At 33.7% G+C, this 21,642-nt stretch overlaps 1 protein-coding gene across 1 annotated transcript in view; it reads left to right on the plus strand.

The window, feature by feature from the left end:
- The first annotated feature begins 13,056 nt into the window (after positions 1 to 13,056).
- The window catches only part of LOC129223920 (guanine nucleotide-binding protein subunit beta-5-like), a 39,590-nt gene continuing 31,004 nt past the window's right edge, over positions 13,057 to 21,642 (plus strand). The window contains exon 1 of the mRNA XM_054858301.1: positions 13,057 to 13,183. Coding sequence (XP_054714276.1) covers positions 13,060 to 13,183 — 124 coding nt within the window. The 5' untranslated portion in view covers positions 13,057 to 13,059. The remainder of the gene's footprint in view (positions 13,184 to 21,642) is intronic.

Consider the following 21,642-nt stretch of genomic DNA (forward strand, 5'->3'; position numbering starts at 1 on the left):
CTCGGACATGGCTGGGAAGACGCCTGCCAAGAGTCCTCCCTTTCTATTTCTAGCTGAAAAGCCACGGCAAGTTCAAAAGAGAGAGGTAAGAGTGTTATAAATATACGTTCTCTTTTTCCTCGTCAAAGTTTTAAAAGTAGAAGAAAAGAGATGTCACATGAATGAAGAACTCACAGTTTGAATTACCCGCAGAAGTTGATTAATGTTTGCCTCAAATGATGACAGGAGTCGTATTGTGTTTTTGATATGCTGTTAGGATGTTAATTGCTACGCGGGGACGCTTCATTTTGTGATTGATATGAATAAATGTGCACGTGCTTTCACTTATCCCTCGTATGTTATGCTCTTCGCGAGGGTGAGGGGTTAAAGCCCCCTTTGGTTTTGTGCAATATTGCCAATCCTGGTGTGTTAATACACTAAATGTACATTAGCCACAACTACAGCCAGAAATACCTTCTGAAGGAGGATTTTTTGATCAAAACAGCCATCCATATGCATGAACTACTGTATTAGAATTTGCATTTATGTTAAAACCAATGGCTCTGGGACGTGTTTTCACATCCCCCCCCCCCCATCGCTTTGTCAGTTTGCCACTGACATTAGGGTATATCTTTTTTTATTTGTTTAGACATTGACTTTTTTCATTTCTATCATATATTTGAAAAATGTTAAGGTTATCCAAGAGTTTCAAAGTTTAAAAAAAAAGTAAAAAAAGGTCAGTTTCCAAAACTTGTTATGAAAATTAGAATGTTTAAAAGTCTTGTTCTGATACCATTCAAAAGCATCCTTTTAACATTATTTTCACATGTCTTTGTGATTAACTATATTCCTTTACATTTTACATAAGAAACAACAGGAATAGTGTCAGAAGCCTTTTCATTATGAGAAACATAACTTTAACTTTAAACCAAACTAATATCCTTAGTTTGGAGAACTATGCGGGAGACCTAGGTACTGCATTAGATAAATAGTTTTTTTTTTTACAATAATGTTCACTTTATCGTTTCTATCAGTCAACTTGAATTTAAAAAAAAAAATGACGTTAATTTTGAAAAAATATAAAGAAAAAAGGATTTATTTGCAGAAAAATATAAACTTTTTAAACCTTGTGCTGCTCACCTAAATATATTTTCATTTGAATAAAAATGTTTGTGTTATATGGTTGTCTGTACGAGCTACTCTTTCTATCAACTTGACATTTTGAATTTCCAAAAAAAAGTTTTTCGGTACACCCTACGACACAATAGTATCGTATAGAAGTTTTAAATTTGCCATAGAGAAATATATAGTTCCAAATGCTCCTGGTTTTTTAATTCAAGTAACTCAAAATTATCCATTAATGTACTAAATCAGTGGCTCCCAAGCTTTTTGGCACATCACCCCCTCTAGAGGTTGACTGACACATATTGCCCACCCCCTCCCTATTCCTTGAAAAAAAAAAAAAACATAAGTTAGCGCTAGTGAACGAAGCCATGAATTATTTAATTTAATTTTAAGTAAAATGAAAAAGCAACAAAAAAAAAAAAGAAAAAAAACGATTTTCTTCAATCACTCGTAAACTAAAAAAGTAAAATAAATAAAAGTATCTCGCTTTCGTTTTTTCCCTTTCTTTTCCAATTTGAATGGTATTTGAATGGAAACATTTAGCGTACTTTTCAAAAACAGACGCACATTTTTTCATGAAATTATTTTTTTTAATTTGGAATTTGCCGAAAGTTCCACTGACTCTTCAAAGCTTTCCAAAAAAAATAAATAAATAAATAAACAAATTTATTTCTTTACTAATATTAAAGCTGAAAGTCTGGATATCTGGATCTCTGTCCGTCTAGATCTCTGTCTGTCTGGATCTCTCTCTGTCAGAATCTTTGTGACGCGCATAGCGCCTAGACCGTTCTGCCGATATTCATAAAATTTGACACAAAATTAGTGTGTAGCATAGGGGTGTGCACTTCGAAGCGATTTTTCGAAAATTCGATTTTGTTCTTTTTCTATTCCAATTTTAAGAAAATTTTCCCGAGAAAAATTATCATAAGTTGGATGAGTAAATTACCAAGTTATCATAACGTGGAACCGTAACATGGACAAGCCAACTGGCGAGAAATTCACTATACATTATTTGTAAATGGGCGATTCTCGAAAAAATGTCCCGTTATATTGGGTCTTTAATATTTTTTAAAGTTTCTTTCCTGAAATTTTTCAGTTTCACGAAATGCTTATTATTGAGAAATTAGAAATTCGCCCGTCAAGATATGACGGGTGAAAATTGCTCCTACATTTGAACGAAGCGATTGCCTGTTTGATGATACTTTGATAGTTGAAATTTTATTCTTAACTTCAGTGGATTAACCCTAAATCCCAGTTGACCACTTTTGCATTTCTTCATTTTCCTAAAATTACAGTTTCACTAGTAAAACAATAAAGTTACCGGATCCAGTTCAGCCTTGTCAAAATAAAGCATTTCCCTGCATGTCAAACACTGCCAAAAAATAGTATCACATGATCATGCTAGGCGGGAGTTTCATTGCTGATGACGCCTGGAGCGTTACTCGATCAGTGAATTGGCTATTATGTATATTAGGATTCTTCAATAATAAGGAAATTTTGTGCTTAAAACTTTTTAACATATAATAACATATAATAAAGAAAAAATAACATGTCAATAACATATGAGGCAGTGAGAAGCAAAGGGATGCAAGTGGCAAAATTAAAAATTTGGAGATAACTAGTACAAAATCTTTTAACGCGTTTTACTCAAAACTTGAAAATATTCACTTACATCCCTTTGCTTCTCACTGCCTCAGGTAATAATAAAAATATTTTAAGAAATTAAAATATTAGCTGCAATCGTTTTATGAAAGTAAAAGCATACTTCTGTACTTGGTTCAACTATTAAATAAATTTGTCACTCAATCTGATCACGCATTCAGACCACAGAAAAACATCGTGAAAACTTCGAGCTATGCTTCCGTGAAACTTGTGACCCAAATCTGTTGTTAGTTTATCTGAATTGTTAAAGTGAACTTCGTGAGACAAATAACACATCAACGACACGGAAGTGTGTTAATTTTACTGATTACAAGAAGTATCTTAGTTAATATGTATGACATTATTCATTATGTTGAGTGATACCTGTTCGAGTTTCTAAACCTTTCAGTTTCTAAGGAAAAGTGGTACTTCTCTCATAATTTATGTTTTACTCTAAAAATGAAGTTATGTTAGTCTGAGAAGTGCATTTGTTTTTTAAAAAAATATTTGCATAAAAAAAAATGTACAATGTACGTTTAAGAGCAATTTCATTTTCAGAAATTCGTACACCATTAAAAAAAAAAAAACCCTGCAGCATTTGGTAGGTGGCAGTATAGGAACATTTTTATTGATATGTGACTGATTCAACAAAAATTATTTTCAAATAAAAAAAGAACCGACTTCAAAAAACAAAGAGGAATTAAAAAGGAAAAAATAATTGATCATACGTACTTACATACGATTACCTACCCAAACGTATAAATCAAATTTATTTTACAATTCCTGTACAAAAATCAACTAAACTAAATACCCAATTATAAAATAAATACTAATTTTAATTACTATACGATGAATTATTTTAATACCTCACTAATTATATGTGATCTCTAATTTTTGATAACCATTTGAAGTCGGGGCCTCGTATAAACTACTACCTAACGTAACTGACAACCCACCAAACCCTAAGTTAAATACTAATTTAACAAAACGCGAAAGTCTTTAAAACTAAACCTATTCAGTTACGTTAGGTAGTAGTTTATAGGAAGCCCCGAATTCAAATGGTTATTAAGAAATAAGAGATGGTATGTAATTAGTTAGGTAGTAAAATAATTCATCGTATAGTAATTAAAATCAGCGTTTATTTTATAATTGGGTATTATAAAACTTGGGTATAAAAAAAAACAATTCTTGTACAAATTGTAGTTTAGTTGATTTTTGTACAAGAATTGTAAAATAAATTTGATTTATACGTTTGGGTAGGAAATCGTATGTAAGTATGACCAATTATTTTTTACTTTTTAGTTCCTCTTTGTTTTTTGAAGTCGGTACTTTTTTTATTTGAAAATAATTTATTTTTTGCTTTTTAGTGGGGTGAATATAAAATAAGTACGTAGGGTAGAGTATGTGGTACACTCCTTACGTACATCTCGAGTGAGAAAGCGTCTAACACAGAAGTCTGAAAATAGCTAAGATGAGCAAAATAGAGAAAGAAATAGAGCACAGCTTCTCGGAAACTTCCGAAGACTAAAGAAATGCTTTTTCAAATGCGCAATTATTTACAAAAAAAATTGTCTTCATCATCACTTTGACTTTATCAAAATAAACTTTCCGAAATAAATTCACGAGTCATTAAAAAAATACTAGACATCGCTTTAACTTTGCCCATATAATTTGAACAGTTTTCTTGATTTTCCCAGGATCTCATCTTCATATACTGACCTGATGACCATGAGATCACCTGGGAAGTATATACCTTTTCAAACGAGGAAAAAAAAATCCAAATTGGTCTATGCGTGTTTGAGTTTACGGGGGACATATATAAAAAGATTCTGACAACATTTTATACGATTGGCACTAAAAATTGATCTTTGTTCCTCTCCAGTATTAATTTGTGCACTAATTTAATCAGAACCATTTAAATTTCAATGGCTTTCACAATAATAAGTATTTCGTAACTCGTGAAAAAAGTCACATTTCTCTTTACTTGTCCCCGTTATAGATAAGCACTAGAAACAGAGTATCTACTGTGATGTTGTATATATGAAGATCAAAATACTACTAGAGCAAATACTAAATGAATTTCCTGTTTGATTCAGAGGAGTCTTTATTCAAAATTTGCATTATGACTACTAATGATTAATACAGGGGAAACATTTAGGGTCACACCCTCGAAGCAAGATCCACCCTAAAAAGGAAAAATACCCCTCAACCCCCCCTCCCCCTGCCAAGGGGCATCCCTGATTAAAATTAATGTTTTATTGTTCTTTCTTTAACACCGAGTAAAGAAAGCACCTTTGTTTCATGGCCCAATATTAAAATTAAATGAAGTTTTTTTGGTTTTTCTCCATAACTTTTTTCTTAAAAACAAATATGGTGAAGCAAAGAATTGGGACCAAAGTTAGATCACTCCTATCCATTAAACAAAAAACCCATTAAAAAAATCGTTTCTTTACGTGGGACCCTATGAATTTACAAACAACAAAGCGCAATTAAGAAATTTGAAGAGTTCCCTCGATTTCTCCAGGACCCCTCAAACCCGGACTTGAAGACCGTTAGACGACAGGAAGAAGTATACCGTTTCAAACATTAAAAAAAAAAAAAAAAAAAACCCTAATCGGTCCAGGTGTCTTCTAATAATCGAAGAGCATAGTACATAAAAAAATTCCAACGAAGTCTTAATTAGTATTGCCATAGCTGTAAATTAAACAGGCGGCGTCATGAAATATTAAATCTAGAATACTTGTAAAACATCAGAAATCAGACACCGGTTACGATATATTTATTAAGGAACATGAATTTAATAGTCGTCGGGGGGGGGGGGATTTTTGTCTTCAACTCCCTTTGAATTGAACACTAAATATATTTCAAAACTCAAATATTAAAAAAAAAAACAATAATAACTAAAAGAAGTTATTTATTAGCAAAATAATTTTTGTATTAAATTAATATTTCAACTATTTTCGTAGCAAAAAACATTTAATTTACTGATTTGCTACATGAGTAATAAATACATCAATTATACTATAATTAAAATTAACAGGCGGCGCCGTGAAAATCAAACATCCCAAAGTGTGAGAATTAAATATTGTTCAAGACAAGATTCCTCCGTCGAAAAAGAGCACCGTTCACGCCAAAACCGCGTGACCTGTGACCAGGGGCGGATCTAGAGGGGGGCCATGGGGGCCATGACCCCTCCCAAAGCCTTGTGATTGTAGGAATGTTTTTAAGAAAAAAAATATCAGGAGAAGATAACAAAATTTAACACATGTGTTTTACTGAAAAAGAAGTATAGGACTTAATTTGGAGATTAATTATATCCCTATCCTCAAAACAAAACTTTTATTTCCAAAATTTTTCTCCATCTTTTACATCATTTCTTGATTCCAATTACAGACACTTGGACGATCTCTAAATGCTGCTGTTCTCAGAGTATACCAATTGTTCACAAGACCAAAGAGAGCCTAAATTTTCGTTTTTATGGCTTAATTTCGAAATTAGGGGGAGAACCCCCTTTTCTCATGCTTTTTCACAAATGCCTTGATATGTAGCAAAAAATTGCATTTTAAGTCTTTTATTTGGAAAAAGTGTCAACGGAAACTAGCTTATCCAGCCCTTATCACTTAACTTGCTAAAATGCAACATTACAAACGATTTTTGAAAGGACCCCCTCCCTTCTTAGTTTATATCGTGATGATAGCTTTAAAAGGAGGTTTTTGGAGGAGCTCACGAATCTTCCATCCCTTTCCTAAAATATGTATAAATATAGTTAAAAATCGAATCTTTAGAGTCTCAAACGCAAAATATTTTTAGGAAGGAAGGATTCCAAGCACCTTCACACTTCCTTTAATGTAAGCAAACATTACCTAAAGGTGCATTTTTAGGCTGGTCAGCTGAAGAGTTAGAGAGGAGCACCCCTCCTCTTCTAACTTCTCAACGTATAACGACAGAATATTTTGGTTTCTAAGCTTTATTTTCAAAAAGTATTTTGGAGGCACCGCACGAAACCTGACCTTTCTCCGCACATCATCAAAAGTAGACGAAATGCGTTTTTAGTTTCCTAGTTTTCAAAAATTAATCGGAAATTTAAATTTTTAAACATTTTCGAAGGAGATTCCTAAATCCACCCCCTTACCTAATATCTCGATACCCCGAAAATTGAGTTTTTAAAACTTCATTTTAATAAAATTTCTAGGGAGTTCGGAGTTTGTAAAAAAATTTCGAATGGCCCCTCCCAAAACAATCGGCTGGATCCGCCACTGCCTGTGACACGTGTCACGCAGTTGAAGAAAGCTGGTCTACGTTGCCACAACGTATGAAATTCAAAGTTCCTTAGATTTCTCCGGGACCCCTCATCACATCCAGACAAAATTAACTGGAAAGTATACCCTTTCAAACAAAAAAAGAATTTTTAAATCGGTCCAGTTTTCTTAGAAAAATACGAAAACATGCATAAAAAGCCGCAAGACGAAATTATAACCTCCTTTTTTTTTGAAGTCGGTTAACAAAAATAAACAAATCTGGGCAATAACGATTTTTTTTGCTTTTTTTGCTCTTTTTAGCAATGGAGCTTTGCAGACCCCCTCCCTGGTATAAGCTAGCCGACCCACTTTTGAAAAACACTGGTATAGGTGACATGTTGAATCTTCTGTTAAATAATTTCTGGTTAGGGTCCCGTGAATCCGAGTTTATCGCGATTTCTCTATTCCAATGGTTACCAAAAAGGCGGCGATAAATTCTTGAGGGGAGATAGGCCATTAGTATTTAAAAGATAAAGTGATAATAAAAAGGCAACAACTATCGAAATCGAAAACGCATACGAAACTATGATAGTCCAGCACACGGATTCCCAAAGTGTGTTCCGCGAACCCTTGGGTTCCGCCGAAGGATGAGAAGGGCTCCGCCACGAGTTGCATAATTTTATTATTTTCCACAGTAATTTCAGGAAAAGAGAAACTTTCAGCGATAAAAAATGCTGCTCTAAATTGGAGTAGGCGTCATTGTATCATCGTAATGCAATCAATTAAAAAAAAACACCATCTGATTTAAAGAAAGTTCTTGATGAAGCTTCAGAAGTAGTCATTTTTTTTTTCAATTCCCGTTGCCTCCAGTCAACACTACTGAGCAAGATTTATGAAGATATGAGTTATCGTCACAAGTCAATATTTTTTTGTACGAAATACGCTGGCTATCGAAAACAAACTTTTGAAAAATTGTATGAACTTACAGATGAACTCTGACAATTTTTCATCAGGAGCGAAAGACAAAAATATCTTGAGCAGTTTTCAATGTTTTGCATGACGTTGGTTGGTATAATAAGCCTATCAGTTGGCTATATTTTTAGTAAATTTAACTAAGTCTGTATTTTCATTCAAAGAGAAAGTTACCTCTTTTGTTGTGAGAGACAAAATAACATAGCAAAAGGAAAGCTGAGTTTTTGTATTCTCTTCCTAAGAGGAAACAAAGTTGAATATTTTCCTCTCTTGAAGCGAAGTTCTGTAAGAAAAGAAAACCATCTCTATGAAGAGAACGCAGTACAACTATTTCGCTATTTCGTGATACTCAAAAAAGTATTATTGGTCATTCGAGAGACCTTATATAATCCTTGCGCAATACTTCCCGCTCACTCATAACGACTTTGAATCGACTACACAAAATCCGTTTATCAAATGACACTGTTCATGCCACAGTTGAATCATTTAGTGAACTTAAGATATTTTCTGCATCAAAAAGCCAATTTGATTCTGTTTTACTCGATTAATTTTGCGTTGGTGTTGAAGAGGAATACTAGTTACTGACTAAGAAAGCTCTTAACTTAATGTCTTAAAACAGTTTCGGCACATAACTAATTATCAATACAATTAAAGCTTTTCTGCCAATGTGTACACGAAAAACTATTCAGTTCTGAAATGTATTCTGCTGTTGTTGTACGAACTCAACTTTTCGACATAAAGCCAAAGTTTACGGCCATTATCAGCAATACAATGAATCAATTTCCTTCTTCATATGAATATCATTTCTTGCGAGGACAATTATAATTGTAGACTGTTATAACAATTTCTTGCAAATTCTAGGCCTTATTTCAAACGAAGGTGGTATTTTTTACTGACACAGCTTCAGTGTTTAAGAAGCTGATTTTCGTACAAAATTAACTAGCATGCTGTGAGCGCGGGCCGAGTTATCTCTACCGGTAAGATTTGTGTCAAAAATATAAGAGGTTCGATAACTTGAAGATCCACCTTGTCAGCTAATTTGACTTGTGCTTGATCTGTCGCGGTTGGTCACTAAGTCTTCCTTGTTTCTATTCCAAATCAATACTTCTGGAGTTTTTGAACCTGGTGTTACTTTTGCCTCCTAGTCTGGATCAAAAAGCAAAGCTTACTTCAAAAACCCTATAAACCGGTGAACCCTATGTGATAGGAATGGAGATCGGAGAACCTTGCAGTATAGGCAGTGAAGTATTTTGTGGACATCATGAAACTTTCTTCTGTAAATTTCACTTGAGCAATGGATATTTACGGGCTTTCGCAATTAACAAAATTTTTAGTTATGGCAACATTTGAACTTTGCGTATTTATATCAACCAGGTTGGCGCAATTTTTATTTGTGGAGGAATTTTAAATTTATGTAGTATTATCGCAACCAGGTTGCATAGATGAAGTGTCTTGGCCACAGTTCTAGTTCTGAGAATACACAGAGGCTGAATCATGCAAGAGAACATCAGTTACATAGGACAACAAAAGCCCTCGACGCACCTCCCTTCTTTGAACAATGAATCGATGCTAAACCCTAGTAGCACATCAACATAGTTCGACGCTGTTCCTGCGTAGTTCGACGCAAAAGGAAAGCTGAATTTTGAATCTCGAAGTCAACTAAAAGTTAATTTACAAATGTTTCAGTTGAGGTTCCCTCGCACTTCAGCTTTTTTTTTTTTGAATTATTACATTAATTTTCGAGAAAAAGGACATATTTTTGCTCCGAAACCCTTTTGGAAATGAATGACGTCAAAACTTTATCAGCTCTTATTGATGCATATGAGCTCCAATTTTTATGCGAATCCTTGTATTATTTTTTCAAATACTGCAGTCAGAATAATAGCGGAAATCATTCGGATGGCCCACCTTCTGAAGAGATTGGGGGTAATCATTACCAGTTCACAACGGGGTGCACATTTAGTTCAACTCCATATATTGCATCTTGAGTTAGAAATCGCACAATAAATCGGTCACATACATGCAAAAACAAACGTTTGGACAGATAATTTCCAAAAAAAATGGTCGAAATAAGTTCAACGTTCAGCAGACCTTCAAACTCTAGAATGTATCAAAATACGAAAATTTTCACGTGATTGATAGTTGCTTCTATGCGAATAATTTTTCATCATTATCACTTGACTATCAGATCGTTAAAAGTTTGTCTTAAATAGACAATGATGGGGTTCCTTGAGGTAAAGGCAAAGCACCCCTACTAGCAAAATTTCTTGCATCAACCTTGACAGATCTTGATATTATACTGACGGCGTCAATATTGACGTGTTTCATACTGCATAAAGCTTGCATAAAGATTAAAAAGCAATATTACAATAACAACACGTATGCAACATTGCATTCATCTTAAAATATCAATATTGATATTACCTTACAATAACAACATTGCATACATGTTGTCGTCGTCAAGATGATATTGATTTCATGCTGTCGCCGTCAAGGTAATTAGTACACAATAGAACAGGTGGACCTTCGTTGCTACTTGCGCATGCGCACAGTTCTTTCTACCCAGCATCCCTCGTATTGCTGGCACATTCTTCCTGCTTCGACCTCAATCGGTTCAGAGGTGCTGCACGTGGCGTTGCATTCTTTTAGGCTTCGTTAAGTTGGTTGCTTAGTTATTAGTCTGGAATAGTATTGTTTTAGGAAAAACTTATGAATGACTGATAACTGTATTTGTTTATTAATATAGTACTAAACAAGTCATATCGCAGACGATGTGCGATCAATGTTAGAAATGGCGAAAATAACTTTTTTCGACCCTAGACTTTGAAACAAAGGACATGAAGCTCAGAATTTCGTATTATCACTTCAATCTCACGTAAGATTAATTTTATTCAATGGTATTTATGTTATTCTTTAAGATAAATTCATATGTTTTGTCCATGGGATATTTTCAATGCTGACATCTATTTGAAAATGTACTTATTTATTGTATTTATTTATTATTTTGCTACCTTTAGTGCTATAAAAACTTCCGCAATTATTCCTAACTAAGCATTTTATGTCTTTATAATACAATTAGAAGCATGAATTAAAAAAATAAGTCAAGTATTACGCAAAACGAAGAAACTTTCATTTTTTAAATTAAATCGCGAGTACTATTAATATCTTTATATGAATTTCCGATCAGATGTCAGCTTTAAGAAAATATTCTCAGGCTAGAAAACTATCTTGAAGAATAACAGAAATAATTAAAGAATGAAATTTAATTCTCGAGTTTGAAGTGAAAATAATACAAATAAATAAATGGATAAAACACCTTGCAAACGTGCTGATTTCATACTGTCATGTCAATGTATCCTGACATTTTCCTGTCATATCAATACGTATGCAATATTACAAAAGCAAGATCATCTTGCCTAGACCTTGATTTCATGCTGTCATGACAACATCTTGATATTATCCTGTCATATCAATACGTATGCAAGATTACAAAAGCAAGATCATCTTGCCTAGACCTTGATTTCATGCTGTCATGACAACATCTTGATATTATCCTGTCATATCAATACGTATGCAATGTTACAAAAGCAGCCTACCTTGATATTTTCCTGATATTATGCTGCATACACCTTATCAGTCAATATTGTGGCAGCCTGCTGACAGCATAAAGGGAGTAACATAACAACATTGAGGCAGTATTAATGCAAGATGATTTTTCTTGCATGTCAACCTTTATGCAATACTGAGGCAAGATATTTTGCTTACTGGGACTAAGGGTTCCTGGCATAAAAAGTTTGGGAACCACTGGCCCAGCAAACAAGAAATCACAAATTCAGAAAGAAACAAGTCAAAATTCAAGTGCTTCCTCCTCGTACCTCCGTTGGATCTTAAAAAAGTACTTCCTCATTAATCGGGAAAACAAAATCTTGTCTTAAGAAATTAAGTAATGTAAAAGTTTGTCTTAAAGTAATAGACAATGATGGGGTTCCTTGAGGTAAAGGCAAAGCACTAAGGGTTCCTGGCATAAAAAGTTTGGGAACCACTGGCCCAGCAAACAAGAAATCACAAATTCAGAAAGAAACAAGTTAAAATTCAAGTGCTTCCTCCTCATACCCCCGTTGGATCTTAAAAAAGTACTTCCTCATTAATCGGGAAAACAAAATCATATTCAAAATGTCAATTGTTTGAACTTTAGAGTGTTAATTAGGAGGGCTCCCCCCCAGGTTCCAAGTTAAAAAATAAAATAATTTTAATATAAATAAACATTTCTATTTTTGTTTAATGTACGTCGATGATCTTTGTGAAGTATTTTCCTTCAAAAAGTTATCAGTTCATTTTGTTTAAAAAAAAAGTAAAAGTTATATCCGTGCCTGAGGTGTGCCGAGTGTGTTTAATTAACACGGATGCAACAAATACGAAAAATGGGTTTAATTACAAGACATAAATTATGAGCTGTTACATTACCCTGACGGATGCAATCGCCTTGTTCTCGACATCACAAAGCAGTCGGGTTGTTGTCAACAGGGTACTATATTTTTATTTATTTATTAATATTTAAGTTTAATAACACGATTGACGATTCGTGTTAAAGTACTGGTGGGGGCTAGATATAGGGACTCTTGTGGGGACGAATGTCGACGAGGTGGAGGAGAGTCCACAGTACGCAGGCAGTTGCTAGAACCGGTGCACTTGTCCTTTTAAATTAAAGGGCGAGAGAGGAACTGTAATTTGATGTTTATAAAGTTCCTAATTCAATATTATAAAAATAGGTTTGATAAGAATGCATAGTTCCTTCAAATTTTTGCAATTATAAAAGTTTTACTAAAATAATATCACATGAAGAAATTATCGACACTTCTTTTCTTTCGCAACTTTATGACTTGCTGTGACTTTCTTGGTTTCACATTTATTTGGACTATACAGATATTTTAAATATTTTTGTCTGTTTTAAATTTGAAAATGGATTTTAGATCGATAAAGTAAAAGTTTAGGTAATGACGCTTTACATGTTTTGTGGCTTTGCCCAAATCCTCCGTATGGCATATGCATTGGTTATACTACAACTTCAACTTCTGTCTTTACCTCCTGTACGTAAGTTTTCATAATGGCGTCCGATGGAGGTTTAAAAATTGACAACCCAGGTGAAACTTTAGATTCATTAAATAGAGAAGTTGAAACTTTGAAGACCCGTCTGGAAGAAGAACGCAAAAAACTCAATGACGTAACTTGTAAGCATAATTTTTTGTTTTTGTTGTGTTATATTTGCATGAAGCAGACAAAATTCAATCACAGTGGTTATTTACTCAATGTTTATTTGCTTAAATGATACAGAATCTCTCTCTTCTCAGTGATGTAGTGTTTCAAAATGAATCATATTTCAAATCTAATTAATTTTTTCTTAAAATGTCATAAGTTCCTGATTGTGCTATATTTATCTTTCGAAAACATTATTTAAATATTATTATCAAAAAATTGCTATTGATGCTGATCAAATTCTCAAATGTAAGTTTAAATTGTTTCGAAGCTGTTTGCACTCATTTAGTGTCATTGAGAAGAAGCAAACGTATGCTCTTTCGTTGTTAGGAGTGCTTTATTTTAAAAAACAATCAAAATAAAAACATTTTATCTCTACTTTTTACTCTTGGCCTGTTGTTATTTAGAAGGTTCTTTTTAAGAGCGTATTTTATGTTAACATTAATCTTTTCGTCTTTTATTATGTAAATGAACAATTAAGGTGTAAGAACTCCAAAAACTCTTCTTAAGATTAGGGGTGCACAACCTTTTTCGGGGAGGGCCACTCACGTTGTAGGAGCACAAGTGGAGGCTCAAATCTATGCATGCTTTAAAAAAAGGGATTACATGTTTGCAATATTTTTGCAATTTTATATAGTGCAAAAATGTTCAATTTTTTCACTTTAATATTTTATGCATGAAGTTTTACATTGTTTCCATCAGTAATATTTTTATAAATTGTAATTGTGATAGAAAAAACATATTTATTGAAACCCGACTATGAAATCAAAACTAAAAAACTAACCCAATGATGCTTGAAACATTTTTTTTAAAAAATAGAAATCCCTTCCTTTAAAACACCCTTCCTTTTTAAACCTAATATACAATACCTACTCAACATATGTGACGAATAATTTTCTACTACAAAATGATTCTTATAAGTAAAAATAACATAGTAATAAAAAAAAAACAACTCATAGCTGTAAAAAGACAGATCTGGAAAAGCCTGAAACATTTAAGCAGCAAATATTGAAGAAATCAAACATTTTATTTAGTAATAAAAAATAAATATACAATTCTGAAAAAACATAGGTTCAAAAAGCAAACTGAAAACTGCAAAAGTAGTGCAAAGACAAGATTTTCTACTAGTAGCTGGAGATAGTATGAATATCAAATAAAACTAGTTGCCTGCAATCAGGGCCATAACCAGACTTTTGTTTCGGGGAGCAATTTTCAAATTAATGCATTTATCATGAAATCTATATGATCGTTAAATTTAATTTCATTTGCATATTCTAATGATTTTTTTACCCTATGAAGATCTTGAAATCATTCGGGCCCTGAAGGATGGCGCTTACCAGTGGCGCCGACTCCATGGGGCTTGAGGGGGCCCGAGCCCCCTCAAAAATATTTTTGAGGGGGCAGAGCCCCCTCAATAAATCAAGAAAATTATAAGTTACATTATGCTTTCTAAACTCATAAATTTATCTTTTATTTTCCTTGTTTGAAGATAGTTTACCTTGTAAAATATATTCAGTAATGAGTTAAAACAAATAATTATTACAGTTGTGTAAGCAAGTTAACGGAAAACGAGTGGTGCGAATGATGATAGTGTTACAGTGCTGCGAGTACTGTAAAAATTTGTTCCAGTGCGCAAACTTACGGGTCAAGTCTGTTGCCGGTGGGCAGCGCTGCGGCGCGCTCACCTAAGTGTTGCTGATCTGGAAAAATATATATGAGAGTTTGATTTGTATATAAAATGGGAGGCGTGATAGTTTTGAATACTTTTGGGAATCGTGTTTAAAAGAAAACCTTCACGAAATGATGATCCTTCCCTTCCTCAGAATCTTCGTGTACCAAAGAAGTATGAAAACAATGAAGGCAGCTCACCGCACACTTTCAAAATCCCAAAGGAAAACATTTGACTCGCGCTACTTATGCGAAATAGCTATAACACGATTTTTTCTCCAGTATTCAGACCTAACGCGAATTCCTCACCGCAACACGAAAATTCTCGGAAGGGAATCGTGGTGTGTTCGTATCAGCTTTGTTATTGGCTACTAAAAAATTTTTTTTCATGAATGTATCTTTATCCTTTTACCGTCGCTGAGAGTAGAAGTTCCCTTTTCATTTTAAATGCGAAAGTTAATGAAATATAATGACACTTAAGAGCGCTGTTTCATCTAAAGTTTGTGAAGATAAAAAGAGAAAGTTTCATGACAATTAAAGAAAAGCTAGAGCTTCTTGAAAAGCTGATGGTCAACTAAAAAATGCGTTGAAGGTAGCACGAGAATTAGGTATGAGTGATTCTTCCGTACATACAATTACAAGTCAAGAAAAGGAAATCCGTAAAAATTCACCGAGTAGTGTCTTGCAAAAATTTATGAAAATGGAAACTGCTCATGTATTGTGTACGAATATCATTAATTGATCGACTGTACAGTACAACTAAAGATGCATTTGCTTTTCTTACTATATACTGTGTCTACCGTATACCGGTTTATTTTTTCTTTCTTTCCCATTAATCATTGATTTTGTACATCGTAGCAGTATATTATGTTGAATAAAACGTTTTTTTTTTAAATACAAGTAAACATTCAGTTCTTTATGTAAGAGACAGTAATGTACAGTTAGTTAAGAGATGGTTTTTAACAGTTTGAGTGGGTGTTTACAAGTGTCTAAAATAATTGGGCACGTTTATAAAAAATTTTACACATACCTTTTGCCACAACGCGAAAATTCGACCTACGCGAGAGGTCTTGGAATGCATCCCTCGCGTAAGATGGGAGTTGACTGTACTACAAGGCAATATACATTGAGGTTTGTAAAATGGTGCAATTTTGCATTATTGGGCGATTTACATCAACTGGACGCACACAGGTCATTGCAGTTGAACAAGAGTGCTTGCTTTTATTAAACAGCGAAAGAGAAGAGAACATTTTGAAAAATCAACTGAGTTTTTCAAAAATGACCTAGACATTGAGAGACTGCGTTTACACTTGAATATGTTAGCCGATGTCACTAATGTAAAAACAACTGGTCTTAAAAAGCATGCGTAAATTAAATTTCCTTTTTACAAAAATACTGTGTGTGTTTGTGTTTATTTCTTCCGTTTTTCGAAGCCAAAAAATATGTGTCGGGCTTGTCGAGTTTTCGAGGTTCTAATGTTGATTATATAATTTAAAAAAAACTTTAAAACTCACTATTTTTCATCTCAAATTTAGAAAATTTCCTGCGGCATGCCCCCTTTCCCCCGATATTTTTTAAGTCGGCGTCTCTGGCAGCGCCCTTCAATGCAAGTCAAGCGCCCTACCTTTTCCATGCCTAGCTACGGCACTGCATGACTCCTCATAAAATAGAACAAAAAAATGTCTCTTACTAAGACAAGTGACATGATCTAGTTGAACCAGAAAAATTTGTATACCAATTTTTGGATTGTTTTTACTTTGAAAACGCCATGCCACATACTGTTTGTTTTTTAAATTATACACACCGGAAAATATGTAAATTGGCATTTTCAAGGCGCAACAATCGACCTTTATTTAGGGGGAGGGGAACCTCCATGGGATTACATAACCCCCTAAACCCCCGGTGATGACTGGACCAGCCCCCCCAATGATTTTTGCAAGTCGGCGCCCCTGGCGCTTACCCCATGTTATTTAAGTAAGATTCTGCTTTAAAGGCATTAGCAAGGGCAAATGTGAATGAAAATGACGTTTCTCTTAAATAAAGGGGGTGGGAGGGGGATCTGTTGCGTGCAAAACTTAACTTCTTTGATAAATATTCAAAATATTTTCATCAACTCGAAAGGATAGATGTGTGCACTAGGATGGGCTGAAAAAATCGAAATTCTGCAGAGCACTTGGCTTTACTGCGGAAAATTTGACCAACACCAATTACTGTGCAAAATTTCGCGACTCTAAGTTAATGTATTCTGCTCTCGCAAGATACTTGAATTTTTGAGACCCCTTAAAGGACGGACCTAGTTCACTAAAGGGATGGTCTGATGTCGTTGATGTGATTAAAAATTCAAATTTTTGCAGTGTATTAGGTAAGTAACTGCTTAGTATTGTGTCGCTCGTATTTGAGGAATTTTATTTAAAATTCTCAAAATTCAGGCCAGGACTCCTGTCAGAGCAGAAATAATTAACTCACAGGTTTGAAACTTTACACAGCAGTTCGTGTTAGGAGGTTATTGCCACACTAAAACTTGAAGTTTTGCGGAATGTAAAATCGTTTCTAAATGTTCTGTTTATTTGAAGATCTTTTTTTAAAAATCTCAAAAATTCAAGTCTCTTGCCAGAGCAGAAGACATTACACAAAATTTTCGCAATTATTAGTGTTAGGGAGTCGCAAATTTTCCGTACTAAGGCTAAGTGCCCTGACGTTTAACACTAGAATCACAGGAGAGGTTGTTTTGACCCCAATCAAAGTTTTTTTGCTAACTACTCCACTGTATTTTCGTAAAAAGCTTAATCCTTCCTTGACTTTTCCTAAATAATCGTTCTGTGTCAGGGTGTTGGAAAAGGAGGGTGGGACCGTGTCTTTGATCTTCCAGTTTCGCCGCTTGTGGCTAAAGGAGGGGGAAAACGTCCGTCTCGGACGTCAACCTGGAAGCTCTGACTTGCGTATTTCCATAGCTCAATACTGGTTTGGATCTTCAATTTTAATTTTTCTGCTCGCACTGTTTATTGCACGGACTCCCCTTGCCCGTGCCCTGGGCATGACATTTCCAAGAAACAGGAGAATTTTTCATACTTCATTTAAATTATTTTTCAAAAACTACCCCAGTGCTTTGAAATAAATTCTTTAATTCTTAGTATTCCTTCCTATATTGTTATCCCTTTTTCGTTTGGTGAGGGGGGTGGGGTGTAGTTTATAATGAATTTAAAACACAGAAGCAAGAATAAAATAACTAATGACGAAAATTAAGAGCAGCTGCAACATAGGTTTTGGTATAATTGGAAAATAAAGGGTCAGACAGTGATAGGGGCGGATGGGCCCGCCGGCCAATGCGCCCTCAGTGCACCTTCGTTATTATTATTTTCTTTTTTGCACCCTCAAATTTGTGTGACTTCGTTTTTTTTCATTCATTCTTTCTTTTCTTTTTTTTTTTTTTTTTTGCACCCCTTCAATCCTGAGCCTCTTCTTGTTCCTTTTTTTTTCTTGCTTCCTCAAACCTTCTCAGTTTTTCTTTCATCCCTTGAACCTGTATACCTTCGGCTTATTCATTTTATTTTACTTCATTTTTTGCGGACTAAAACCTGTGCGCTTTAGGGGTGTCCCCCCCTTAAACCTGTGGGCTTTCGAGGGTTTTTTTTTTACTTTTGAAACCTTTGGGAGTCAAGGTTGGTACTATCTTGGGGAATCCTGTTCGCCCCTGAATAGTTATGGATTTCAGAGTGGTTTTTTAAAAATTACCTATGAATTCGAAATGTTATGCACTTTTTTGTTATTTCATAATCAATGATGTGTTTATTGAATGAAATTATTTAAGAATGTGAATTAATTGGAGATTAATAAAAAATATGCATATATTTGATGACTTGTGCATCTTCATTTCAATTCGTATTAATTCGTATCACTTCATAATTATTTCCGTTTTATAGTTGTGTACCTGAGTGGTTATTCTTTATTTTTTTTCGAGTTTAAAATCTTCTTATGAAACATACTTACCTGTACACAAGAAGCAAAATATTTAACAAAAATTGCTTAACATAAGTTCGAAATTTCTTCAATTGAGCATCAAGTCGAAAACATGAAAGGGTTGGCGGTGCATCTCTTTGATGTTCAGTTTCGTATAACGCATATTTTCCATCTAGAGTTGCGCATATATTCTACAAATGCAATTATTTCAGTATATGTATTTATGGAACTGATGTGATATACCCCACCCTTGGCGACTTTTTCCTGTTGGCGCCAAGAAAGCGTCGCCAAGAAAACGATGTATGACGACATATGTCATACATCGTTCTTAGCGCGCCCAATCCAAAGTTGCGGGTGTGACATTTACACTAACTAAATTAGTCATCAGCAAAAATATTTTAGAGTATGGGTTTCAATTTTTATATTTTTCAATAAAGATCACTTGCAGGTACATTGATGCCAATTTGCAAGTTGATTGATATTTTATTTATTTTTAAAAAATTAATTTCTACCCGTTGCGGGTGTGACATAAAAAGGACATGTATTTTCACCTTGCGATCAAAACATTCAAAACTCTGTGAATTATATCAACTGATTGAACTGGTTTTTTTTTTATGTTAGACAGTAATACTTAACTAATTATTCTATACAAAAATTTAGATACTCACTCAATTAGTTTCACTGTAAAAAATATTCAAAGTTGCCGTTGCGGGTGTGACTTGTGTGGCCAATAAAATAACAACATACACAAATAGTTATCAATCAGACATTTTATGATTAGCACAGTAATAAATAAGAAAAATTGCAAATAACTAAGGAAATTTTTTTGACATAAATCTCATTTCCAATCTAGAATTGATGATTTCAGGGGGTGTTAGTTTTCTTATTACAATGTTGTTTCTTCCATGATATGTCTGACTGATTGGGCCAGATGTATACATGTTCTGAAGGTTTTTTTTTCCAAGTATTCTACTTGTATGTCTTCTCCATCTATTTGCTTGATTTGACCTTTTTTTTTTTTTTTTTTGAGGTAGAAAACAAAATTAATCCTACAAAATCTCCAATAGCATTTATATTACCAAGGGAGATCGCTTCCGACTGAGGCAGCAATGAAACTATCTTCAGTGCACTTTCTGCAGTTAGTGCCTGCCACTTGAATTGTTCCCATATCGATCGGTACAACATGGTGTACCGATTGTAAGTTTGGTACAGCTTTGTACAAGACAGCAGCGTGCGTGAAGCATTTTTGCAACATCTTTTGTGATGTCGCTCTCCGCAGAATAAAGTACTCTGATTTTTTTAAGAGCCTTTTCTGCTCAAATGGCAAAATCCGATGCAGAATTGACTGTTGCTCTACGCTGTAACGGCACGTGACACCATTTTTTATTTGTTACCGCACCAACACCATCCACAGCTCCTTATCTATGAGTCCTTGCAAAGTATGACCATGCAATTTTAATGTTGTAGTCTTTATGGTTGTATGACATTAACAGAAGATTGTACCTGTCTATGGATTGCATTACCAAAGGTTTGAGCTCTTCAAAAAATTGCCATCGACTCTGCTTCTACAGCTGGAGATGACGTGGCCCCTTTTGTCGAAGATTTCTTTCTCTCTCTACACTTTCTCTGCCTCTCATTCTGGTTTTGCCTCTACATTTTCTTTTCTTTCATGGCCACAGATGTAATTTTTCAAAGTAGTTTCTTTGTAATTTCTATTCTTGCTTTGTTTCTTTCCCTTTCTTTTAGAAAATATTTCGAGTATTTAGCCGAGTTTTCTTTCATCTTTTTACGATGATTTCGGAATCTTTCAGTGCTGTTCATTCTTCTGCAAAAAAAAAAAAAAAAAAAAAAATGTGTAAAGTGAATAAATATAGCACTACAAGTCCCAAAATATATTGTTGAACGTTTTTTTTTTTTTTTTGAAGTTCTTTGAATTTTTTAACCTCAATTGAAATTAAAAACATTAAGTTTTGATTCATTTAAAACTTTAACTGTCAGAATTTTATACAAAGTTTTTTTTAATAAATATTTTAATAAAAGTTTCATTACTATTTTTATTATTTCTTTATATTTATTTTGAATTTGAAGTAAAAAATAATCTGTCCCTAATATTACATTTTTTTTTTAAAGTAAAGGGGGAAAAAGTCAAATGCTGAAAGCAAAATTATACATTTTTATACATATTAAAAAAGATAAAATATTGTTTTGGTTTTTTAAAGTTTTATTTAAAAAAAAAAAAAAAACATCTTACCTTATTGAATAGTTGCCTTAATTATAAATCAAGAAATACAAAAATGTTTCTTAGGAGAACCAATAATATAGAATACCAAACTAAATAAATCAACTGCATATGCTCTAAAGATACTAATTTTGAATTAACTGGTGTCTAGGCAAATAAGTCAAAGGCCAAAGGTTAGGTCAAAGGTTAAAACATTAGTGCTGTCATCTACATGCATTCCAGAATTACATTTGTGTTTAAATTAAAAAGATGTTGTGGGTGTGACTTTAACTAAATGTCACACCCGCAACAGGAACGTGTCACACCCGCAACGCTTAATAACTCCAATTAAAACATTAATTTTTTTTCTGTTTGTTATTCAAAGTACTTTAGTAAACTATTTTAGAATACAAAATTTCAAAACTTTTAGGCAAATAAATTTTTCTGTGGAAATATAAATGCATTTTTTTGTTGCGGGTGTGACACAATAATTATGAATAATTAAATATGCTTACCTTTTGTAGTGAAGATTAGTAGACATTTCTCTTCAGGAAAAAACTGTTGCTAATGAATGTCAGATTATGTGTGAAG

The sequence above is a fragment of the Uloborus diversus genome, chromosome 6 (genome assembly GCF_026930045.1).
Source record: "Uloborus diversus isolate 005 chromosome 6, Udiv.v.3.1, whole genome shotgun sequence".
NCBI lineage: Eukaryota > Metazoa > Arthropoda > Arachnida > Araneae > Uloboridae > Uloborus > Uloborus diversus.